At 41.8% G+C, this 26,276-nt stretch overlaps 1 protein-coding gene across 5 annotated transcripts in view; it reads left to right on the top strand.

The window, feature by feature from the left end:
* CYTH3 (cytohesin 3) overlaps nucleotides 1-26,276 on the top strand; it is a 113,825-nt gene that overhangs the window by 66,134 nt on the left and 21,415 nt on the right. For 2 of the 5 annotated variants that reach the window (XM_078357619.1, XM_078357624.1), the window contains 4 exons: nucleotides 19,658-19,740; nucleotides 22,212-22,276; nucleotides 22,831-22,897; nucleotides 25,580-25,629. Coding sequence is in view for 3 of the 5 variants with exons in the window: in XM_017966810.4 (XP_017822299.2) it covers nucleotides 19,658-19,740; nucleotides 22,212-22,276; nucleotides 22,831-22,897 (215 nt within the window). In the remaining 2 variants the exon portion in view is untranslated. Of the gene's footprint in view, nucleotides 1-12,622; nucleotides 12,713-19,657; nucleotides 19,741-22,211; nucleotides 22,277-22,830; nucleotides 22,898-25,579; nucleotides 25,630-26,276 lie in introns of all 5 variants that reach the window. The other 3 variants (XM_017966810.4, XM_054248612.2, XM_078357615.1) reach the window with 2 other exon arrangements.

Here is a 26,276-nt window from a genome sequence, read left to right as displayed (position 1 = left end):
AAATAAAAATTAGTTGGGAATGATAGCAGGCTCCTGCATTTGGTGAGACACATGCCACTACAGTGATTCTTCCATTGCTTGTTGGTGGTTGGTGCATCACCAAACAGGAAGAGCAGCAATTGTGGGTTGGTATCTTTGTTGTCAAAAGGATGTTTACATACGAGTCTGAAAGGCTGATTTGGGTAGAGTTGTGACACTGTGTTTTACATGTAACACCATGTAAATACAAAGCAGTTATTTAAAAAATTTGGAATGACTGCTCTAATTCCTAGTTTATTGCTAAGTTTATCTTTCATCTTTGTAGTGTACAAAAATTCCTATCTACCTCATCCAGTGATAGATGTGTATACTTATACTTAATCTTAGCCAGCAGTCTGAGAAGCGGTATATAGATGTATATACCTAAGGTATAAGGAGACTTGGAAGAATAAGAACAGCAGTGCTCAAAAGTATCGTCCTATAGAACAGTTATTAATGGTTTTTTAATCTGCTCCAAACCACACGCCCCTCCGCCCCGCCCCCAGCCAAAAGACAGGATCTGGCTTTGTCATCCAGGCTGCAGTGCAGTGACATGATCTGAGCTCAATGCAACCTCTCCTCTGCCTTTTGGGGCTCAAGCCATCCTCCCACCTCAGCCTCCCAAGTAGCTGGGATTACAGGTACACACCACCACACCTAGCTAATTTTTGTATTTGTTTTGGAGATGGGGTTTCACCATGTTGCCCAGGCTGGTCTTGAACACCTGAACTCAAGTACTCTGCCTGCCTTGACTTCCCAAAATGCTGGGATTACAGGCATGAGCCACTGTGTCTAGACTTTATTATTATTATTTTTTTGAAATGGGGTCTTGCCCTGTCACCCAGGCTGGAGTGCAGTGGTGTGATCCTAGCTCACTGTGGCCTGTATTGCCCAGGCTGGTCTCCAACTCCTGGTCTCAAGTGATCCTCTTCCCTTGGCTTCCTACTGAGATTACAGGTGTGTGCCACTCTGCCTGACCCACACATCAAGTTTGAATTAAGAAATGCTATCCTAACTGGGCGCCGTGGCTCATGCCTATAATTTGGGAGGCCGAGGTGGGCGGATCACGAAGTCAGGAGTTGGAGACCAGCCTGGCCAACATGATTAAACCCTGTCTCTACTAAAAATACAAAAATTAGCTGGGTGTGGTGGCAGGTGCCTGTAATCCCAGCTACTCTGGAGGCTGAGGTAGGACAATTGCTTGAACCTGGGAGGCAAAGGTTGCAGTGAACCCAGATCATTCTGCTGCACTCCAGCCTGGGTGACAAAGTAAGACTCTGTCTTCCCCCTGCTAAAAAAAGAAAAAAAAGAAAAGTTATTCCGTCCAAAAGTAAGTATTCTTTATAGCTGTATGTCACTGATTATAAAGTGCAGATTTTAATTTCTGTGAAATGGAATGTGTCCTATGGTATGGCATTTTAAAAGTTAGTGGTACTGGTGTTTTTTCTTTTAAACAGGTCATAAAAATAATGGTTCACTTAAAATTTATGGGTTTTAGATTTTATGAAGCATTCTATAGTTAGTAATCTCTCTAAAAAGGAAAAAAACATCTCCCCCAGTGTCCCTTCAAACAGTGCTGGGACTTGCCCTTTACTGGATGCTTTGTATCTTAGAGCCACAAGTTGTAAGGCAGAGGTGGCAGTGAGATTGCCTGACTTATGTTTGTACCTTAGACTGGATTGTCCTAAAGTCATCCTAGGGCGATTAGCATTGGTTCTGTTAGTGTTTGGCGTGTTCTTAGAATGCTATTTCAATGTCTTTTTCAGGAAATTCTTCCCTTTCTTTGTTGAGGATTAAAAGGGATCTGTTATTCTGACATAGACTTTTAAGGGCAATAAGTAAAGTGCCTAAATGTTAAGTGTACCTGGAACTAAAGCTATTTTCCACCTATTCATGTACACACACTCTTTTGCATCTACTGCCTAAATTGAAGTAGACATTTGCAACGTCACAGAAGGCTGTGATATGCTCTTTTTCAGGCAGTACTTTCTGCCTCCTTACATTACCCACTGTTTTGATTTCTAGCAACACAAATTAGTTTTGTCTGTTCTTGACCTACTCTGGATGTTTTCTATAAATGGAATCCATACAATATGTGGTCTTTTGTGGCTGGCTCATTTCACCTAGCATGTTTTCAAAGTTCATCTGTGTTATAGCATGTATCAGTACTTCATTCCTTTTTATGGCTGAATTACATTCCATTGTACCTATATGCAACATATTTTAAAATCCATTTATCTGTTGATGGACATTTAGGTTGTTTGGCTATTTGTGAATAGTGTTGCTGTGAACATTCATGTACAGGTTTTTGTGTAGACATGTTTTTACGTATTTGGAGTATATAACTAGGAGTGCAATTGCTGGAATGTAAACTGTTTAATATTTTGAAGAACTCTCAAACTGTTTTCTAAAGTGGCTGTACTTTATTGCATTTTAATAATTGATTTCTGTATTTTCTTTTTTTCAGTTTAAGCAGTTACTTTTGTAATTTTTAAAAATGAGTGCTTAACAAAATTATCTTCTAAAATAAGCTTTTTTAAAAAAAAAAGAGATAGGGCCTTGCCCTGTCACTCAGGCTAGAGTGCAGTGGCCTGATCATAGCTCGCTGCAGCCTCAAATTCCTGGGCTCAAGCTATCCTGTCTCAGGCTGTCAAGTAGATAGGACTATAGTCCTATCTACAGGCTCTCAAGTAGATAGGACCACCACACCTGGCTAATGTGTTTTGTTTTTTTCCAGACAGCATTTTGCTATATTGCCCAGGCTGTGGTAGCATTTTAAGCTGTGATTTTCTAAGTTGTTTTAGCTGTAGCACACAAGTAGAATTTTTAATTATCTTTTTCCTCTCTTCTTGGTTTTGTTTGTTTTTTTGTTTTTGAGACAGAGTCTCACTCTGTTGCCCAGGCTGGAGTGCAGTGGCAAGATCTCATATCACCACAATCTCCACCTCCCAGGTTCAAGTGATTCTCCTGCCTCAGCCTCCTGACTAGCTTGGATTATGGGTATATATCACCATGCCCAGCTAATTTTTTGTATTTTTAGTAGAGACGGGGTTTTACCATTTTGGCCAGCTTGACTTCAAACTCCTGACCTCAGGCAATCTGTATACCTTGGCCTCGCAAAGTGCTGGCATTACAGGTATGAGCCACCGTGTCTGGCTTTTCTTGGTATTTTCTCTTTATTTTCTTATTTTTGTTTGAGAACCTCTGCCTCCTGGGTTCATGTGATTCTTCTGCCTCAGCCTCCTGAGTATCTGGGATTACAGGCATGTGCCACCACACCTGGCTAATTTTGTATTTTTAGTAGAGATGGGGTCTCCATGTTGGTCAGGCTGGTCTTGAACTCTTGACCTTAGGTGATTGTCCACCTTGGCCTCCCAAAGTGCTAGGATTATAGGCGTTAGCCACTACGCCTGGCTGTTATTTTCTTTCTTTTTTTTTTTTGTAATGAAGTCTCACTCTGTCCCTAGACTGGAGTGCAGTGGTACAATCTCGGCTCAGTGCAGCCTCTGCCTCCCGGGTTCAAGCGATTCTCTTGCCTCAGCCTCCCAAGTAGCTGAGACTACAGGCATGCACCACCACGCCCAGCTAATTTTTATAATTTTAGTAGAGACAGGGTCTTCGCCATGTTTCCCAGACTGGTTTCAAACTCCTGGGCGCAAGCGATCCACCCACCTCAGCCTCCCAAAGTTCTGGAATTATAGGCGTGAGCCACTGCACTCATCCTCTAGTCACTGTTTTGCGATTGATTTCTAACTTTGTTGTTTGGTCATAGAATGTGGTCTTTATGACAACAGTGGTTTCAGTCATAGTTTCATACAAGAAACTAGAGCAGTATTTTGAGTAGGAAGGGATGATGTGATTGGGAAGCCATGCATTGGCTAAAGTAGTGGGCCCTGGCTTGGCTCTCCAAAATTGAGTCACCAGAGGAATTTTCCCCTGCTAGGCAACTCCTGGAACCATGGAGATCCAAGGCCACTGCTGCTTGAATGAACTCTCAATTCCTAGGAATCTAGAGAATGAACACTAGATAGAGTGCTGTTCTGGAAAATCCTTACCTTTCACCTTCTTGGTGGGCTGGCTGAGAAGTGGCCTGTGTGAAAGGGCAGGGTGAAGTCCTTTGCTTCACTGTTCTGTTTTGAATCCTCTGCACTGCCTCCGATTGTCAGAACTTTGTTCATTTTGGAAGCCTAATTATAAGAGGATCTGGAGATGTAATTTTGAGCTTTCTAAACTCTGCTTTACGTGAAGACACCTCCAGAAGTCGAGCAAAACCACTTCTTCATCTTCACTACACCAATCCTTTGAAATTTATTAAGACTTTCTTTTTCATATGTGCTTGAATGTATATTGCACACTTGTTGGGTGCCATGATCCCATTGAATCTGTCTGCATCAATTTTAAGATGTGTTGTTAGCTTATGTTCCATTAAAAAGGAAAAAGCTGGCACCTAAACCAGGAGCAATGAATCCTTCTCACTTAGAATATTTTATTTATACTGACTGACATTTCTTTCGACTTATTTAAATGTTTATTTTTTTTTTAGTATTGTACACACATGAAAAAAGTGAAATATGGGTATAGTTAGTTGGTCAAGGTATTTCTGAAGCCTATTCACAGATTCCCACTCTCCTGAATCAGTTGTCTACTCAAATAGTTGATATTTGTGTTATTCTACATAGTACTGTCACCATAGAAGGCATTAGTGACAACAGTTCTTAAAGAGTGCTCCTATATTTGTCTCCTGAATTTTTTTCACATTTCTGCAGATTTTTGTGCTGAGGCTTTGTTGATCTTAACAGAAAGTATCAATAAACAATCTGTGGCAATGACTAGACTCATAATCTTTCATCAGATTATTCTTTTTTTTTTTTTTTTTTTTTTTGAGATGAAGTTTCGCTCTTGTTGCCCAAGCTGGAGTGCAGTAGTGCGATCTCGTCTCCTAGGTTCAAGAAATTCTCCTGCCTCAGCTTCCTGAGTTGCTGGGATTATAGGCATGAGCCACCACGCCCGGCTAATTTTGTATTTTTAGTAGAGATGGGGTTTCTCCATGTTGGTCAGGCTGGTCTCAAACTCCTGACCTCTGGTGATTTGCCCACCTCGACCTCCCAAAGAGCTGGGATTACAGGCATGAGCCACCGTACCCAGCCAGATTATTCTTAAATTTTGTTTTTGCCTGAAACATTAAGGAATAGTAGTTGTTTAGTTTTTGCCTCTAGCAATAATCAGATTCACAGCTATGTAGGCAATGATATATAAATGTCAAAGTTCACTTCAGATATGTTGAAATATGAAAAAAAGATACATCTTATAATCAGTGAAGTATATTCTGTCCATTAGATCAAACTTGCTATTGTGTTAGTAAGATCTTCACCATGCTTTTTTTTTTTTTTTTTTTTTGCCTTTGGGAAAAATTTTATTTTTACATGTACATCTGTCAATTTTTGCTTTATATATTTTGAGGCTATTTTGTTAGATGCATATAAATTCTGACTTGTTAGTGAATAAGTGAACAAAATGTCATTATCTAGTGACTCACAGCTTTAGTCTGTTTTTCTTAAAGTCTTTTTGTCTGTTTTTCTTATATAGCAGTACCAACTTTTTTTGGTAAGAATTTGGTATATCACTTTCTACCCTTTTACCTCTAACTTTTACATGTTTCGTGTTGTGAACATGCCCCTTTTAAAGAGCATTTAGTGGGACATTTTTTGTTCCTATTTTTAAGTCCAAGTTTTAAAACTTAACTCCTTTTTTGTAACTTATGTTCATTGTAAATGTATCAGTTACTTCTTTTTTTTTTTTTTTTTTTGAGACAGAGTTTCACTCTTGTTGCCCAAGCTGGAGTGCAATGGCATGATGTTGGCTCACTGCAACCTCTACTTCCCGGGTTCAAGTGATTCTTCTGCCTCAGCCTCCCAAGTAGTTGCGATTACAGGTGTGCACCACTACGCCCAGCTAATTTTTTTGTATTTTTTAGTAGAAACAAGGTTTCACCATGTTAGCCAGGCTGGACTCAAACTCCTCTGACCTCAGATGATCTGCCTGCCTCGACCTCCCAAAGTGCTAGGATTACACCTATGAGCCACCTCTCCCTGCTTTGTATCAGTTACTTCGTACTGCATAACAAACTTCTCCAGTGGAATTGGCTTAAAACAGCAATGGCCTGTTGTCTTTCAGTCTTAGTTGGCTGGAGGTTCATCTACTGCTCTTGTCTGGTTTCACTCACATTGTTGCATTCACCGGCGGCTGAGCCCATCCCAGATGACTTCACTTACATGTCTGTCTGGGGCCTTGACTGAGGTACTGCAGCAGCTAGGACATCGGGGACTCTTCAATGTGGTTTCTTTACACAATTGATTTCATTTTCAAGGTTGCTGGCCCAGAGGATGGTTGTCTCAGGTTCCAGGATGGCAGAGGGGCAAGACCTTTAGGCCTGGGTGCTGTGCTCTGCACACTGTTGCATCTGCCATCTTCACTTGGTCAAAGGAAATCCCAAAGCCAGTCCAGAGAACACAGTAGGAAATAGCCTTTCCTTCTTGAGAGGAGGAAACACAAAATATCGTGGTTGTTTTTCTGTCTACCATGATAAAGATCAGTATATTTGGATTTTTTTCCCGCACCCAGTATTTTGCATTTTGTGTTTCCAACAGTTGTTCTGTGTTTCTCTTTCTCTTTCCTTGCCTTTTTTTGGATTATTTTTTCTCATTCCAGTTTTAATTTCCCTTTCCCAATTTGGGCATTTTGAACTCCATTCCTTTCCTGCTTACCCTAGAAATTTTAGTATGCATTCTTAACTTGCCAAGTCTAAAGTTAATCATGTATCCCCTCTTCCCTAGAACCCTAAGAACTTTAGAGCAAATTACTTCCCTTCTTATTTACATGCTGTTGTTATTGAGCGTTTTGGTTCTATTCTTATTCTATGAGATGCTATTATTTTACACAGCTCTTTTTTTTTTTTTAGATTTTCTTATGGAAATCTGTGCTCATCATTCCTTCTTGCAGCTCACACCTCCTGTATTGGATCTCTTCTCTTGATTAAAGTTTATTCTTTAAGAATTTCTATTAGTGATAAGGGTGCACCAGTGAACAATTCTAGTTTTTGTCTGAAAATGTTACCTTTCCTGTAATCCAGAGAAGACTGAGCAAAGAACTAGTGTCCTGGGACAGTAAAGATCAGCACTTGGAGATTGAGGAGAAATGACAAAAGAGAAGGTTCCCAGGAGGTGGCAAGAATCAGTCCCTTGGAGCCTCTGCAGCTTTCCTGCCCACCCCTGCAGCTCAGTGCAGCATCCTAGCTGGCTGCAGCACCCTACTCACCTGGCCCTTCCCATTGTTGCTAACATGTGACTGCCCTGATACCTACCTGAATGTCATTGTTTGAATGCTGCTTTATCCCCCCTCTGAGATCACATAACTGTCAAGAGGTGAGGAGAGGCAGAGTGCAGCCCTTGGCAGCTCACAGCCTGCCTGCCTGTTCTGCATGTCCTTATACTCCTTTTACTCATATTTATTTAACAGTTTAGCCAGGTTTGTGGCTCACACCTGAAATCCCAGCACTTTGGGAGGCCGAAGTAGAGGATTACTTGAGCCCAGGAATTTGATACTAGTCTGGGCAACAACATGGCGAGACCCTGTCTCTACAAAAACAATTTGAAAGTTAGCTGGGCATAGTGGCTGATGCCTGTGGTACCAGTTATTCAGGAGGCTGAGGCAGGAGAATCACCTGAGCTTGGGACATTGAGGCTACAGTAAGCTGTAATTGTGCCATTGCACTCCAGACCAAGAGACAGACAGTAGCATCCTTTCTCAAAATGAACAATCAGTTTACATTGCCAGGTTTTACAGTGTTATGAGGTAGGTGTCATTTCTGTGTATGTTAAACCACAGCTTCATGTAGAGTTTCCATGTAGTGGATTAACTGGGACCAGCGCTCAGAGTCCATGCTTTGACAGTGTTTAGTGTTTTTAGTTTCCTGTAGAATTAGCCAGTCCCTGAACTGACCAAAAATCTAAAAGCCGTTTATCACAACAAAGAATTAGCATTGATTAGTAATAAAGGTAAACTTAAGAGTAAGAGAATCAATTTCAGTTAGGACTAGGTAGCCAAAAAATACATAGTTGTGAGTTAAATGACCACATTTTTGTTCAGTGTTTGTATTTGTTAAATTATCACATTTGACTTACAGTGACTAAAACATAGTAAGGATTCCAGCCAAAATTCATAGCTAGGACGCTCCATCTCTTTCCCCCACGAGAAGTTACAGAACTGCAGGTGAACTCTGGAAGATCTCGTGTGTTTGTGTATGTGTGTATATAAAATGTGTAAGGGTGTCACTCACTATTTTTAGCAGTAAACTAGAAAGTTGCAGCTTCTTGGTAGATTAGAATCTGTTAGATAACTAGATTATTAATATAACTCAAAAGTTAGAAAGTACTGAATCAATTTGGAGATACCACTTGCCTATTTTTTAATGGCAATATGTGTGACAATTGCCTATTTTTCATTGATTGTGAGATAGAAATTTGTATACATTTTAGACTCTGAAATTAAGAATATGTCGTATAATAGATGGGCTTTTAGATTTTATTAAAGATGGTAAATGAGGTAATGATTCTGAATTTCTTAATATTATCATTAAACATTTTATTAGTGGTTGCCTTAGGATTTATATATATGCCTTTCATTTCTCAGTCTACCATCAAATGATATCATACCCTTACACATATAGGATAAACAGCTTGTAACAGTGTGCTTTCCTTTCTCCCTCCCAACCTTTGTTCTGTTTTATCTTTGTTATTAACCCAATACATTTTTGTTGTTTATGTTTTAAACAGTAACAGTAAATCTTTTAAAGAGATACCTGTCATGAAGGGAAAATGTTTAGTCACATAGTTATCATTAACAATACTTTCGTTCTTTTGCATCAATAACACATTTTTATCTGATATGTATATATATATATATTTTTTTGAGATGGAGTTTCACTCTTGTTGCTCAGGCTGGAGTGCAATGGTGCGATCTTGGCTCACTGCAACCTCCGCCTCCTGGGTTCAAGTTATTGTCCTGCCTCAGCCTCCCAAGTAGCTAGGATTACTGGCATGTACCACTACACTTGGCTAATTTTGCATTTTTAATAGAGACGGGGTTTCTTCATGTTGGTCAGGCTGGTCTCGAACTCCTGATATCAGATGATCTGCCCACCTTGGCCTCCCAAAGTGCTGGGATTACAGGCGTAAGCCACTGCACCCAGCCCTACCTATCTGGTTACTTTTCTTTCCCCCTGCCTGAAGGACTACTTTAACATTTCTTTTTTTTTTTTGAGACGGAGTTTCACTCTTGTTACCCAGGCTGGAGTGCAATGGCGCGATCTCGGCTCACCGCAACCTCCGCTTCCTGGGTTCAGGCAATTCTCCCACCTCAGCCTCCTGAGTAGCTGGGACTACAGGCACGCGCCACCATGCCCAGCTAATTTTTTGTATTTTTAGTAGAGACGGGGTTTCACCATGTTGATCAGGATGATCTCGATCTCTTGACCTCGTGATCCACCCGCCTCGGCCTCCCAAAGTGCTGGGATTACAGGCTTGAGCCACCACGTGGCCTACTTTAACATTTCTTATAGTGCAGATGTGCTAGCGGCAAATTATTTTAAATTTTTATGTCTGGAAATGTCTTTGTCTCACCTTTATTTTTGAAAGAGATTTTTCAGGGTGTGGAATTTTGTTATTTTGTTTGCTTGTTTTTTTATTGTTTATTTTTTAGAGGTGGGGTCTTGCTGTGTTGCCCATGCTAGCCTCAAACTCTTGGGCTCTAGATCCTCCTGTCTGAGACTCCCCAGTGTCTGGGACTACAGGCACATATAACTGTGCCTGACTGTTTTTCTACCCCCATCATTTCAGGCAACAGGATAAATCCAGTACCTGTTACTCCGTTGTGGCTGGAAGCAGAAGGTTCCCACTTATGTACTTTAATTAAATTCCTACATTCGTGAACTCAAAACATAGAGCTCACCAACTATGAGTCTCTGTGGTTTTGCAGATCTCCGTTTGTGGAAGGCTAGTGCCTGAGAAAAGCAAGGATTTGGGCTGAATTATGTGAATTTGCTCCTGATTCTTATTCTAAAGCTTCATTGGCAGCACCCTTTTACTAAAATGGAGGATTTCCTGCCTTCTTTCCACATTGTTTTTTCCTTGTGGAAACATTTATATTTGCTATCAAGAATTAGAGTAAGAATGTTTAAACCATATGTGCTGCACAGACTCATTCTCTTTTAGAGCCTGATGCATCATTAGAAATAATTCAGTGTGTCCAATCTCCTCCATCAATTTGCAGACGAGAACTGAGTTTGAAGGTCCTTTTCTATGAATGTCAGGATTATAGGGAAGCTCATGGTGGGTGCATTCAACCAACATCAGAGATTTCACACCAGACCAGTTGATTTCCAGTTACTTGCCTTTTTTTTTTTTTTTTAAAAGCAGCTTTATTGAGGTTGGAGGAGAAATTTTCATTGTATGTCTTTTTATATGTTCGTATATGTGTAACCATATCCATATATTACTTTATCCATTAAAAAATAAACTACTAGATTTCTTGGGAGGAAAAAACCATTTGACCTTTGTTTCTTTTTACCTAACAGTCCAAGTGACAAGACATAGATGATGTCAGTAAGTGAACCCAAGCCTTAGATACCTTTTATTTAGTGAAGGCTGGTTTGTTGCTGTGGAAAAGATCTGGATAATTAAGGACACCTTCTCTGAACATTGCTTATCTTCCCATTTTTAGTATGGCAGTCACATGTGTGAAATTGTCTGTGTATCAGCAGATTATGTGACTGCAAAGTTATTTTGGATGCAGAGAGATACTGATAGAACGTCACTAAACAGCTGGTATAACAGATAAATGTTGGTATTTGCAATATAATCTGAGTGTCCAAAGACATAATAGGACAGCAAAGTACTTAAATGACAGAAGCTTCACAGAGACCAGTTCAGAAATATTTTATCACATACTCCTATTCCTTTTATTTATTCCTTTTCATGTGTCAAGGAGCATTCTGTTACTTCTAGGTACGTTTTCTCCAAATATCCTAAGTGATACTACTGTAGGAGATGTTACTAGCCACTTAATACCTGAAAGGTTTTCCCCCCACTTTTCTTGTTCTTTTAAGAGACAGTGTCTCACTCTGTCACTGAGGTTGGAGTATAGTAGCACAGTCATAGCTTGCAGCATCTTCAAACTCTAGGGCTCAAGCATTTTAGCCCCTGAGTACCTGGCATGTGCCACCGTGTCTGGCAAATTTCTTTTTATTTTTTGTGGAGACAGAGTTTCTCTGTGTTGCACAGGCTAATCTTGAACTCCTAGCCTCAAGTGGTCTTCTGGCTTTGGCTTCCCAAAGTGCCAAGATTATAGGAGTGAGCCACTGTGCCTGGCCAAATACCTGAAACTTAAATTTTTTTTAATATGAAAAATTCAAACTCTTAGAATGTAAAATTGATAATGAGTCAAATAGATTGAACAATTGTTACAATTTTGCTCAATTCTTTTTTTCCCTCCTCCCTTGAGACAGAGTTTTGATCTTGTTGCCTAGACTGGAGTGCAATGGCATGATCTTGGCTCACTGCAACCTCACCCTCTTGGATTCAAGCGTTTCTTCTGCCTCACCCTCCCAAGTAGCTGGGATTACAGGTGCCCACCATTATGCTCTGCTAATTTTTCTATCTTTAGTAGAGAAGGGGTTTCACCATGTTTGTCAGACTGGTCTCGAACTCCTGACCTCAGGTGATCTGCCAGCTTCGGCCTCCCAAAGTGCTGGGCTTATAGGTGTGAGACACCATGCCCATCCTCAGTTCTCTTTTTGCTGAAGTGTTTGGAAGTATAGACTAATACCATTATATCCTTATACACTATGGCATGAATCTTTAGAAAATAAAGACATTTGGCTGGACGTCGTAGCTCACACCTGTAATCCCAGCACTTTGGGAGGCAGGTGGATCACGAGGTCAAGAGTTCGAGACTAGCATGGCCAACACAGTGAAACCCTGTCTCTATTAAAAATACAAAAATTAGCTGGGAGTGGTGGTAGGCACCAGTAATCCCAGCTACTTGGCAGGCTGAGGCAGGAGAATCGCTTGAACTGGGGAAGCGGAGGTTGAGGTGAGCTGAGATCGCACCATTATACTCCAGCCTGGGCAACAAGAGCAAAGCTCCATCTCAAAAAAAAAAAAACACGGAAGAAAATAAGGACGTTTTTCTACACAGCCAGCCACTATATCTTTGTCCCACTGTATAAAACTTTCCTTTAGACATGCACATTCTGATTGCAATACTGGTAAAGTAAATAGCTAGTACTTATTTAACTCCTTAGGGCCTTAAGGGGGTAGGAAAAGATAGTTATTACCGAAAGAGAAAAATCAAGGAAATCCTTTGATTCCGATTAAAAGGAATTTTAGAATCTTTAGAGATCAATCCTTCTGGTGTTTAGATTCACTTTGTGTGTCTTCAGTCTTTGTTATCAACCAACCCTGCTCATCCTCAGGGTAGGAGGAGAGAATGTATTGAAAAGGAAACAAAAATGTGTACTGATGATTGAATTAAAGCTCTACCCTTGCAGGCTCTTGTTTTCATATATCTACACTGGAGAGCTCAGCAGAAGAAAATTCTTTTCATCAATGTTGTTGACAGACTTGATTTGAATCTTCAGGTACATTTACTTTTTAGTAACAGGATATTGTCAATCAACTGGTTACTTTTAGATATACTTTTTGCCATATTGAAATAAGATGCTCCCTCAGATGCATAAGAGTAATAGTTTTGAAGATAAGAGTAATAGTTTTGAAGATTCGAGAACTGCCTGCTTGCTTCTTTATTATATTTGATCTCTGGGCATTTGATGTTGGTTTTCTGCCTCTTGAAATTCTTTACTGGTTTTCATTCTCTCCTACTTGTCACATTATCTCTTGATCTGGATTTCTTTGTGTCTGTTCTCCTTAAATGCTAAGTGTGGTGCACATTCATTCCACTCATACTCTTTAGCCGATCACAGTAATCTCAGGTGGAGCCAGGCTGAGCCAAGGAGAATTGAGCATAGACTTTATGGGCCTCTCAGAAGGAAGCTGCCTCACTCTTGGGAGAAACACAGGACTAAGGGAGCATGTAGCCTTAGTTGCTGGAGAAGCCTGGAGCGAGAAAGAGACACTACCTGTAGGATGAGCTAACACATTGGAAGGCAGGATGAACAGACTGGGTTATTGATGACATCATTGAGCCTCCCAATAGCATGTTGCATGACTTTGGATCTCCTTGAGCTTATCCTGCGTGGAGTTTGACGAGCACCTTGGAGGTATATATTCATGTTGTTGATCAAATTTGGGACATTTCAGCCATTATTTTGTCAAATATTTAGGCCTTTCCTGGCTTTGGTTTCCTCATTTATAAAATGAGGATAATGCTGCTCTCAGTTATTTGGGGAGTTTAATGGAGATGACCTGTTAAAGCATGCAGCCCAGTGTAGTTAATCAGTAAATTATAGTTCCTTTCTCATTCGTTGCTTGACATAGAGGATTGCTTAATAAAACTGCAGTGTGAATACAAAAAATTAGCTGGGCGTGATGGCAGGCACCTGTAATCCCAGCTGCTTGGGAGGCTGAGGCAGGGGAATTGCTTGAACCTGGGAGGTGGTGGTTGAAATGAGCAGAGACCACGCCATTGCACTCCACCCTGGGTGAGAGAGCAAGACTATCTTTTTTAAAAAAAAGGTCGAGGTGGCTCATACTTGTAATCTCAGCACTTTGGGAGACTGAGCAGGTGAATCACCTGAAGTCAGGAGTTCAAGACCAGCCTGAAACCCCATCTCTACTGAAAATATCTTAAAAATTAGCCAGGTGTGGTGGCTCACGCCTATAGTCCCAGCTGCTCAGGGAGGCTGAGGCAAGAGAATTGCTTGACACCCCCCCTCCCCCACCCCAGGAGGCTGAGCTTGCAGTGAGCCAAGATTGCCCCACTGTACTACAGCCTGGGTGACGGAGTGAAACTCCATCTTAGAAAAAAAGAAAACCACAGTGTGGAATTTATCGACACTTAGATCTAATACAGGAAGCAGGAAATTAGACATTTTATGTTAGTTGTATTATGTGTATCTTTGTAAAGCACATTTTATTTCTTTCTTTTTGGGACAAAAGTTTATTAAGATCTGAAGAAAATATAGTATCTTTTTGCAAAATTTCTTTTTTGCTTTGCCATGTTTACCATGAGCTGAGCATTGTGTTCTTAATTTTGTCATAATGAAAAAATTTAACTGATTAGGGATCAGACACAGTACCTACAGTACTCATGAAAACATTAATAAATTTGTTCTCAATTTTTAGGCATAACCATTGCCAAAAAAGTTTTTCCCTGCTGAAAAGTTTTTGGGTTTCAGATAACCATTGGCTTATTTAGGAAGAGGATATGGTCTACTTTTTCTGTTTTCATTTGTCTGTTCTTCTTCTTCTCCTTCTTCCTTCTTCGTTCTTCCTTCTTCCTCCTTCCTCCTACTTCTTCCTCCTTCTTCCTTCTTTCTTCTTCTTTTTGATAAGGAGTTTTGCTCTTGTCGCCCAGGCTGGAGTACAATGGCACGATCTTAGCTCATTGCAACCTCCACCTCAGTGGTTCAAGCAATTCTCCTGCTTTAGCCGCTGGATTAGCTGGGATTACAGGTGCCCACCACCACACCCGGCTAATTTTTGTATTTTTAGGAGAGACGGGGTTTTACCACACTGGGCAGGCTGGTCTCGAACTCCTGACCTCAGGTGATCCACCTGCTTCGGCCTCTCAAAGTGCTGGGATTATAGGCATGAAACACTGGCCTGGCCTCTCTGTTTAGTTACAAATAGCAATGCATTTTCTGAACTGAAATACACTAGATGCAGTCATATATAGAAAAAGAGCTTTGTCTGCTGTATCTAAATTCACAGACTTGTAAATTCCAGAGTAGTCAACAGATTTGTGGAAGTGCTTTTGAAACTCAAGTTTTAAGAGTTTTGCTAACTTCTTTAAAATATTTTAATTAAATGTTATTAAAGATTTAAAAATTAAATTTGAATTAAAGAATAATATTTGTTGGCAGAAGAACATTGATAATACTTTTGAAGTATCCTTAGCTTCCTTTCCTGATCCATGCCTACCCTTCCTTTCTAGTAGGTAAATATTGTTCTCAATTCTGTATTTATCATTCTAATTATTTTCTTTGTTATTTTGCCATATACACACATACACCCCTAAACAATATACTTTTATACTTCTCAGATTTACAAAAAGGGTTCATTTTTACATTATTTTCCTGAGACCATCGATTTGTTGCTTGTATTTATTCATTTTTCACTGCTGTTTGGGATTCTGTTGCATAAACACATAAGAGCATATTTACCCATTCTGCTCTGGATGGGCATTTAGGTTCCTTTTTTTTTTCCTAGAGACAGAGTCTTGCTCTGTCACCAGGCTGGAGTACAGTGGCACAATGTCAGCTCACTGCAGCCTCCACCTCCCAGATTCAATCGATTTTCCTGCCTCAGCCTCCTGAGTAGCTGAGACTACAGGTGTGTGCCACCATGCCCAGTTCATTTTTGTATTTTTAGTAGAGATGGAGTTTCGCCATGTTGGCCAGGATGGTCTTCATCTCTTGACCTCATGATCTGCTGGCCTTGGCCTCCCCAAGTGCTGGGATTACGGGCATGAGCTACTGGGCCCAGCCTGTTTCCTTTTTTAATCTACACAAAATGGGCTTCTTTGATATTATTGGTACGTATCTTAATGTTGCAGTGCACAGGAATTTTTCTGATATACCTAGGAGTAAAATTGCTAGGTCATAGCATACGCATGCCTTTGATATTAGATAAATTGTTTTCCAAAGTGGCTGTGCCAGTTTACCCTCACAGCAGCAGACTTTCCCTCCCTCCCCCACTTTTTCTTGAGGGATGAGAGGTCACAGTCTGGTGAGGTTGAAATGCAAGTGTTGTTTTCAAGGTTGTGTTTTTTTGTTGTTTTTGTTTTTTAAGAGATGGGAGTTTCGCTCTATCACCCAGGCTGGCATGCAGTGGCATGATCATGGTCACTGCAGCCTGAACTCCTGAGCTCAAGAGATCCTCTACCTCAGCCTCTGGAATATCTGGGACTACAGGTGTGCATGATCATGTCTGGCTTTTTTCCCAAGGTTTTGTATTTATTAGTTGTACATGTATTAAAGAGTCAACCATAAGCTTTGTAATGGGGGCAAGGGGTAGCATTGCCTTGCCTTCTCACTTTTTTGTCCCTGAAGTGTGACCACTTTTATCCCTTTTCACTTTTTAGTGTCTATTTTGGTATCTGTTTTGCATGTCAGAAGCTTACCTCCAGTTTGAAAATGAAGAACTAAAAGTGTATTAGAAGCTCTGAGTGGAGCAGGAGGCTCTGTTGACTGTTTCTCTGTAGGGTAATGTGGGTGTGCTGGTTGTCAGTGTCTGCCCGTCACATCAGTATCTTTGGAGCTGAAGCCTGTGGGATGCTTCAGAGAAGACACTTGTCCTAACCTCTGTTCAGGGTGGTGTAAGAGGAGTATATGGCCCATGGCCTGCAGTCTGGGCACCCAGTGGGGAAGACAGCTTAGTGATGAGTATGTCTGCATTCATCTCTCACCCCTGTTTTTGGTCGGGTGCCCTTGCCCTCAAATGTGTTCAAAGTGCCCTAGTCTCTCTCTTTTACTCTCTAGAGATAAGCGGTCTTCTGTGGCATGGGAGAGGAGAGGCAGACATCCAGTGGCATTTCAAAGAGCCTCTCAACCAGTTCTCCTTATTTTAGTTGACCCTCCTTCAGAGCCCCCCTCCAGAGTTTTCTGGTGCAGCCAGATCCTAAGCCTAAGTCTTTTGGGGATTCTGTCATGTAAATTAGGTTACTTGGTCTATGCCACTGTAGGCTTAAGAGTTTCCTTTTCCATGTGGGTTAAATCAGCTGTGGCTAGTTCAGTTTGGCATCCAGCTAATAAGAATGTGGTGGTGGTTCTTTCTGTTCCCATTCTTTTTGTTGTGATGGGTTTTAGAATTTTAAAATTGCTAAATATGTTTACTGTAGTTTTCATGGAGGTCTCTTGTTGGGATTTGAATTTGTACTTCCTTGATTATTAAGAGAGTTCACATCTTTTCATGTGCCTATTCATATTAATTTTTTGGTCTTGTGCCTATGCAAGTCATTTGCCCATTTTTCTTTTTTTTTTTTTTCTTTTGGGATGGAGTCTTGCTCTGTTGCCCAGGCTGGAGTGCAGTGGCCTGATTTCGGCTCACTGTAACCTCTGCATTCCTGATTCAAGTGATTCTCCTGCCTCAGTCTCCCAGGTAACTAGAATTATAGGTGTCTGCTGCCATACCTGGCTAATTTTTTGTATTTTTAGTAGAGGTGGGGTTTCACCATGTTGGCCAGGCTGATCTAGAACTCCTGATCTCAGGTAATCCACCTGCCTCAGCCTCCCAAAGTGTTGGGCTTACAGGCGTGAGCCACCATGCCTGGCCCTGTTTGTCCATTTTCTAAGCACTGAGTTTTTTGTCTTTTAAGAATTGACTTGTGGGGAGGGGAGAAGAGGGAGAAAAAAAATTAATTAAAAAAAATTTGACTTGTGGCTGGGCACAGTGGCTCACACCTGTCATCTCAGTGCTTTAGGAGGCCAAGGTGGGAGTTTTGCTTTAGGCCAGGTGTTCAAGGCCAGCTTGGGCAACATAGCAAGAACCTTTCTCTAAATTAAAAAAAAAAAAAATACATTAGCTGGACATGGTGGCACATGTCTGTAATTCTAGCTACTTGCGAGGCTGAGGTGGGAGGATTGTTTGAGCCCAGGAGTTCAAGGCTGCAGTGAACCATGACTGCAGCATTTCACTCCAGCCTGGGCAACAGAGGGAGATCCTATCTCTACAAAAAATAATAGTATAATTTGTGGGAGTTAGATACTCTGAATCCCAGTTCTTTGGCAGTTTCTTGCTTAGTTCTTCTTCACTTTGTGGTGTGGAACTTTTGGTGAATGAAGTTTCTTTATTTTTATTTATTTATTTGAGAGACAGATTGTAACTCTGTTGCTCAGAGTCGGGTGCAGTGGCACAATGTGATCATACCTTACTGCAGTCTCAAACTCCTGGACTGAAGTGATCCTCCCAACTCAGCCTCCCAAGTAACTGGACCTACAGGCATGGCTATTTTTTATTTTATTAGTTGAAATGTGGTCTCCCTGTGTTGCCCAGGCTGGTCTCGAACTCCTGGCCTCAAGTGATCTTCCCACCTTGGCCTCCCAAAGTGCTGAGATACAGGCATGAGCCACCTTGCCTGGCCTAGTTTCTTATATTTTGTCTGTTTTGTTTAAGAATTCCTTCCCTGGCCAGGTGCAATGGCTCACACTTATAATCCCAGCACTTTGGGAGGCCAGGTTGGGTCAGTCACCTGAGGTCAGGAGTTCAAGACCAGCCTGGCCAACATGGTGAACTCCCATCTCTACTAAAAATACAAAAATTAGCTGGGCATGGTGATGGGCACCTATAATCCCAGCTACTTGGGAGGCTAAGACAGGAGAATCACTTGAACCCAGGAGATGGGGGTTGCAGTGAACCAAGATTGTGCCACAGTACTCCAGCCTGGACGACAGAGACAGACTACGTCTCAAAAAAGAAAAAGTCCTCTCCTACCCTACCCCAAAATTATAAAACATTCTCCTGTATTCACTTGTAAAAATTGTATAGTGTTGCCCTTCACATTTAATCTACTTGTAATTGATTGAAAATATGTATGATTGATAACATACAATCTGCTTTTATTTTTTTCATATAAATAACTGGCTTCACACATATTTATTGAAGAGTCCAGCCTGTCTTTGAGCGGAGTGTCAGCTCTGCTGTGAATCATATTTTCATCAGCCTTTGGTCTTTTTCTGGGCATTATCTTCTGGTTCATCTGTCAGTTCCTCCACTACCCCATTCTCACATTCTCTTTGTTCTAGAAACTCTGCATGTTCTCTTGCTCTTTATTCATTATCTTTTGTTTCTTTAACAAAGTAACAAAATAGGAATTAAATACACCACTGAAGACTTTTTTTTTTTTTTTTTTTTTGAGATGGAGTCTTGCTCTTTTGCCTAGGCTAGAGTTCAGTGGCGCGATCTCGGCTCATTGCAACATCTACCTTCCAGGTTCAAGCAATTTCCTGCCTCAGCCACCCAAGTAGCTGGGATTACAGGCACCTGCCACCATGCCTGGCTAATTTTTGTATTTTTAGTAGAGATGGGGTTTCACCATGTCAGCCAGGCTGGTCTTGAACTCCTGACCTCAGGTAATCCTCCCACCTCAGCCTCCCAAAGTGGTGACATTATAGGCGTGAGCCACCGTGCCTGGCCTAAAAAAATTTTTTTGTTGGGTGGGATTCTGTTTCATGAATATACCACAATTTATTCATGTTCTTAATGATGAATACTTAGGCTGTTTTCTGGTTATAAAAAGCGCTCCTATGAGTGTCTTAGACACAGTCTCAATGGGAGCATTTCTTTAGGATAAATACCTGCATGTGGAATTACCTGGTGGCAGCGTGTACCCACCTCAACCTTGTTAGGTGTTGTCAAATTGTTCTCCAAAGTAGTTGTTTGTTTGATTTTTTCTTTCTTTCTTTCAGTTCCTGAAGACCTCTCATTAGAAGAGAGAGAAGAACTTCTAGACATTCGTCGAAGAAAAAAAGAACTTATTGATGACATTGAGGTAAATAAAAACCAAAAAACCAAAACTCTAGTTTTTGCTTATAAGTAAAATAGTAAAAGAGTAGCTTCACAAAAAAATGTAATAAAAAAAATTGTTCAGTGTGTGTATATAAGAATCACAGAAAGACAGTGTAAAAAGTTATCAAATTGGGAGGGAAAGCAAAGACTCCACACAGGCAGTGAGACCCTGGGTAGAAATCAAGACATTGTGGAACTGAGGTCAGCAGTTGCCAGCTTGTGAACCCAAAGCAACAGACAGCTTGTCATCTAATAGCAGCAAGCCACCAGTGCATGGCTCTGTCAAATTGTGCACCCTCTTTGGTTAACCAGTATGTTAATGTTCTAGCACCTAGAACGTTGCCTGTTCTATTTTTGGCACTCAGATACCCTTTGAATGAATGTGTATGCATGTATTGGGTTCCAGCTGTGTACCAAGTGCCTACCAGGTGGTAGAAGTAGAATGACACATTAGGCTGGGTGTGGTGGCTCACGCCTGTAATCCCAGCACTTTGGGAGGCTGAGGCAGGAGGATCTCTTGATCCCAGGAGTTCAAGACCAGCCTGGGCAACATGGTTGAAACCCCGTCTCTACTAAAAAATACAAAATACTCCATCTTTATAAAAAGTACTCCATCTCTATAAAAAATACAGAACTTAGCTGGGCATGGTGGTGTGTACCTGTAGTTCCAGCTACTCAGGAGGCTGAGGTGGGAGGATCACCTTAGCCCAAGAAGTTAAGTCTATGTGAGCTGTGATTGCCCCACTGCACTGCAGACTAGGCGACAGAGCAAGACCCTGTCTCAGAAAAAAAAAAAAAAAAAAGACACATTAAACAAAGAGGAATAAAAACACAGGCACACAAAAATGGGCTCTTCCACATTTGTGTTGTGTACTTTACTCAGAGGACAGGGTAGAGGGAGGTCCCACAGGAGAAGCACATGAACAAACCCACAATCTCAGTGTGGGAGCCTGTGATTGTTAGACCAGTGCATTGCTCTGTCATATTGTGACCAGCCTTGGCTCCTTCTGTTTGGGGCTTCCTTGGGAAAGTCAATCAGACATGGAGGTCTTTGAGAAGCTTCCTAATCATTGTCATTGCCAAAATAAATGTGGCTTCACAGGACGCGGCAGGGACAGGCCTTGTCCCAGACAATAGCTCCTTTCTAGGAGCTTGCGTTTTAAGTCTGAGTGTCTTGGCATACAGAATAATAGGGTCCTGAATAAAAATATCTTTGTATTTGAAAAGAGATTCGTGGAAATTTTTATTCTAAGGTTACCCTTCATTCTTGGAAAAATCAGATAATCCAGAGTTGGTTCTCTGGTTAAAGAATAAGGATGTATATTATTTGGACATTAGTCATCACCCTGCCGATAAATGTGGACTCATAATCTAGCTCTAACTACTTCATTTTATCAGTGAGAGCACCGAGGCCCAGGGAAGCTGGAGACTTCCAGAGGTCTCTCTCATTAGTAAGGGCCATATCAAAGGAAATGGGGGTCTGTCCCCCAAGATGCCTTTGGCTTCCCTGAGTGCCCTGAGTTAGTTCTTTTCACCCCCCTGAGCTCTGTCCATGGTGCTTCATCTCATTCATGGTGATAGACATGATCCTGAGACCACCAACCTAAATACACCTGAGCTTCAGCCTGAGACCACTGATGTAAGCCTGAGACACACCCCAACCTCATCTTCTCCCCAAGAACATAGACAATGTTGAAGGAGGCAGGTGACTGTGTAAGGCATGGCTGAATAGTGCAGTTTGCAGTATCACTGGTTTTATCTTTTTTTCCCAGTGGACAAAGTCTTGCAGTTTGCAGTATTGCTGGTTTTTTCTTTTTCTTCCCCCCACCCCCCCGATAGACAAAGTCTTGCTCTGTCTCCCAGACTGGAGTACAGTGGTATGATCATGGCTTCCTATAGCCTTGAACTCCTGGGTTCATGCAGTCCTCCCTTCTCAGCCTCTCTGGTGGCTAGGACTACAGATGTGTACTACCATGCTCAACTTATTTTTCTGTATTTTTGTAGCAATGGGGCCTTACTACATTGCTCAGGCTGTTCTCAAACTCCTGGCCTCAAGTGATCTCTCTGCTTCAACGTTCCTAAGTGCTGGGATTGCAGGCATGAGCTACCACTCCTGGCTTGGTTTTATCTTTTTACAGCTATAATATTCCCTCCCAGTGTCCCTTCTTGATTTCATATACAGACACCCCAGGATCTGCATAGTAAGATCCTGGACCCCTCTGAATCTGGTATTTGATGAAAAGTGAGCAAATAATTTTGTTTTCTCCTAAGTTGTGGTGGCTTTGACTTTGAAGTCCTAGCTGTATTGATAATAGTATTGGTTTTTCCATCCCTATGACTATACTCAGATGAGACCTCAGGGAAGCTTGTCACAAGAGGACTGAAATTTCTCTGAGTCTCAGGGGAGGAAGGTTAGGATCCACCCCCCATCTCAAAATTCTTCTTTTTTGGCAGAGGCTGAAATATGAAATTGCAGAAGTGATGACAGAGATCGACAATCTGACTTCCGTAGAGGAGAGGTAATGATGTGACTATACCTTCAAGCTATTTACTCTTTTTTTCTACCTTCATCCTCTAGTCAAACTTACAAAAAGTAGGGTGAGAGTGGTTGGGATGTGGGGAGCCTGTGGAATTGTTAATTCTTCTCCTCTCCCCCTGTACCTTTCTGCTCCTTATGGAGAGGTTCAGGGTTTTTTCCCTGGGTATTACTTGTCATTGCCTCCTCTCTCTAAGTCATCATCTAGCTTTATAGATTCAGGCATAAGCACAAGCACTTTAGGGTTCACCTGCACAGAAATTAACCTGCCTGCATCATAAGGAGCTGTGCGTTATTAAAATCGCTGGTTTGCATCATTAGCTTTTTCTGAAGTATCTCTCAAGTTATCAAATGTAAAAAAGAGCAACAGTAGCTGCACCACTCCTGCCGCCCCTGTGGAGGCTAGAGGCCCCTCTGTGAAGGCCCGTGTTTCCCTTCCTTGAGCCCATTGTTGAGGGGAAACTACACTGGAGGGCCATGATTCAACTGCACTATGAAAACTCCGTGAGTGATTTTTAAATTATTTCACTCCAATAGCAAAACGACTCAGAGGAACAAACAGATAGCCATGGGAAGAAAGAAATTCAACATGGATCCCAAAAAGGTAAGAGAATACTCTCCGTTTTCTGGCCTGCAGGAGATTGATTGGTTGATTTGAATTGCTGCCTCCCTTTTGGACAGAAGTCAGAGGTGGTCGGTGATAACACCTCATAAGAGGCTGGGAGTTGAAGGCACATTTTTATCAAAAAGGAGCCGTTCATGAGTGGGGTGAAGCAGAAGTGCCTTGTAGGGCTGGTGCCCTGAACAGAAAGGCCTTTCTTCCAGAGTGAGCTGCTGGGTGAGGAAGCAGCCTCCCAGGCCTGCCTCAGATGACTCCAGGCAGTGCCCTTGCTGTTGAGGCTCATGTTCTTGTCTTCCTGCTTGAGCTGGGCCCTGCAGTCGGGGAATCACATGATTAGGAAGGTTCAGGGATGAGAGTGGCCAGGTGTCCAGAGTTTATGGACTTTATAATCTGGGTGGGTTAAGTGGTTCATGTAGCAGGACTTTATTCTTCCATTCACCTTAAAAAGCAGGTGTCTGTGAAAGAATAAGGGATCCTCCACATTTAAGCCAGGATCTTCCTCTTTCCTCAAGTTGAATTTTCTAGGGAAACACCTGAAAACAGTGAAATCTGAAACAGGTAGTGCTTGTTTTTGAAACTGAGCTCTAAAGGATTTGACAGAATCTATGAAGCTCTTTGGAAGACATTTTGGTTTTGAGAAAGAAGAGTAGACCTGAGTCTTCAGGGTCGAGGAGAGGAACGGCGTTTCCATGGGAAGGTCTCGCTGCAGAGCTGGTCCCATCCCTCCTGTGGTCTCCAGTCAGTCTGCACTTGTAATGTTCCCCTTGCTTTTCTGGCATTGAGCCTCTGTGCTAATCAGTTAATTGTTTGTTCATTTGGAAATGTTTAATTGATTACAGAATTCCACTGTACAAGGTCTAAGATCTGTAAACTCATATATGTGCAGGTGCAGTTGCAGATGATCTTTACAGAAATTTGTGTCATTATTCCCTGCTCATGGTTTACAGGTCAGGGACTGCAGGTGCGTGCCACTGCATCCGGCTAATTTTTTTAGTAGAGGTGGGGTTTCACCATGTTGGCCAGGCTTGTCTCAAACTCCTGACCTCAGGTGATCTGCCCGCCTCGGCCTTCCAAAGTGCTGAGATTATAGGCATGAGCCACCATGCCTGGCCAGGTCTGGGTTTTCTTAAGGTCCAGCATATCTGTAGACCGAAGAGGGTTTTTGTTTAATGCATACATTCTAGCCACTGTGAAAATTTTCCCGTTGCTTTCTAATTCTCTGCTTATGGGGCATAAATCAACTCCAAGATGGAATGAAAATTGTCAATTTTGTGAATTTGGAAATGATTTGGTATTTTGGGTAAAAGCTTTTCTTTAAGGAATTGGAACTGTGGAGTCAGATTGATCAGCAGATTTAATAAGCATTAGAAGCATCTCAGGATTCTTTATGAAAGTGGATATTCTTAAAACTGGACCTTATGTTTTAAGGGAACCCAAGTGGTGCAGCACAGGGCAGCACACTAATTTCATGAAATACATACAAATAAATACTTATTTTTTAAAGGGATGCCACTGAGGCCAGGTGTGGTGGCTCATGCCTATAATCCCAGCACTTCGGGAGGCCAAGGCAGGTGGATCATTTGAGGTCAGGAGTTCAAGACCAGCCTGGCCAACATGGGGAAACCCTGTCTCTACTGAAAATACAAAATTAGCCAGGCGTGTTGGTGGGTGTCCGTAATCCCAGCTACTCAGGAGGCTGAGGTATGAGAATTGCTTGAACCCGGGAGGCCGAGTTTGCAATGAGCCAAGATCTCGTTACTGCACTCCAGTCTGAGTGACAAGAGTGAGACTGTCTCAAAAAAAATAAAGCGATGCTACCACTGTGCATGAGTTTTTAGCTTCACGAGCATAAAGTTATCTTCATGCCTATGAAGTCCTCCCTGTCAGGCTCTTGCCTGTCTTCCTGTTTTATATATATCGTATGTCAGATTTATAATAAGGGCCCACGTTGAGAACTCACTGTCAGGAACCATCATGAGGAAGCACTTTAGTTAATACACTTAAGTTCCTACAGTAACCTTATGAGCTAGGGAGGGTCCATTTTAAATCCTCTTTCACAGTTGGGGAAAATGAGGCACAGAACAGCCAAGGAACTCGCCACTGTCCTAAGCAGGAAACCTGACTCCAAGGCAGTCTGTGACTGCTACTATCTGCTGCACTGGGTAGAAGCTCCTGGGGTTGGTTTCTATGTAGCCCTAATCAGTCATTCCTGTGGCATTGGCTTGCCACGGCCAGGGAGGTCTGTGTTTAACCCATTATGCCTGAGGTTGCAATTTTTTGAATTTTTGCAATCAGACCTTGGTGATGACCTTGGGCAGTAGGATATAAACAACCCCCACATGCTTAGCATTCCAATAATGGAACATTTGGCATAACCTGCTTTGCCTGGGCTGTGGCAGACTGCTCACCAGGCTTCATTTTTTTGTTCCTCTTCACCTAAAAGATTTTAAAACTATTGATTACTGATTGTACTTATTTATAATTATGCTGCTTGATAAAAGCAGATGGTACATTGAGTCTGCATGTGGCCTTTTGCTGGGAAAAATTATCAAAGTCCCTTGGTTTTGTAGAGTTGGATATAGCACTTTTCTTAGTCTGCTTGAGCTTGCCTAACACAGTACCCCAAATGGGGTGCTTAAACAATGGAAATGTATTTTCTTACAGTTCTGGAGACTGGAAGTTTGAGATGAGAGTGCCAGCATGGTTGGCTTCAGGTGAGGGCTCTCTTCCTGGCCTGCTAACAGCCACGTTCTTGTTGTGTCCTCACATGTTGGGGAGTAGAGAAAGCTTGCTAACTCTAGAGTGGTGTTCTTATAAGGGCACAAATCCCATCAGACCAGGACCCCTGCCAAGACCTCACCTCATGTAACCCTAATTACTTCCTTTTTTTTTTTTTTTTTTTTTTTTTGGAGACAGAGTCTCGCACTGTCTCCCAGGCTGGAGTGCAGTGGCACAATCTCGGCTCACTGCAACCTCTGACTCCAAGATTCAAGTGATTCTCCTGCCTCAGCCTCCCGAGTAGCTGGGATTATAGGCACCCACCACCACACCTGGCTATTTTTTTTGTATTTTTAGTAGCGATGGGGTTTCACTTTGTTGACCAGGCTTGATTTTCAACTCCTGACGTCGTGATCTGCCTGCCTTGGCCTCCCAAAGTGGTGGGATTACAGAGGTGAGCCACTGTACCTGGTCACCCTGATTACTTCCAAAAGACCCCATCCCCAGATAACATCACAATGGCAGTTTGGGTTTCAACATACGGATTGTGGGGGGACACAGACATTCTTTTCTTGGCTGCAGTGGATGATCTCACATCCTTCAGACAAAACTTAAAATTATATCTACCTCCCCATACCCCTAC

This window comes from Callithrix jacchus, chromosome 2, assembly GCF_049354715.1.
Source record: "Callithrix jacchus isolate 240 chromosome 2, calJac240_pri, whole genome shotgun sequence".
Taxonomy (NCBI): domain Eukaryota; kingdom Metazoa; phylum Chordata; class Mammalia; order Primates; family Cebidae; genus Callithrix; species Callithrix jacchus.
Note: the sequence above shows the minus strand (reverse complement) of the source record. Positions and strands in the feature narration are given on the sequence as shown.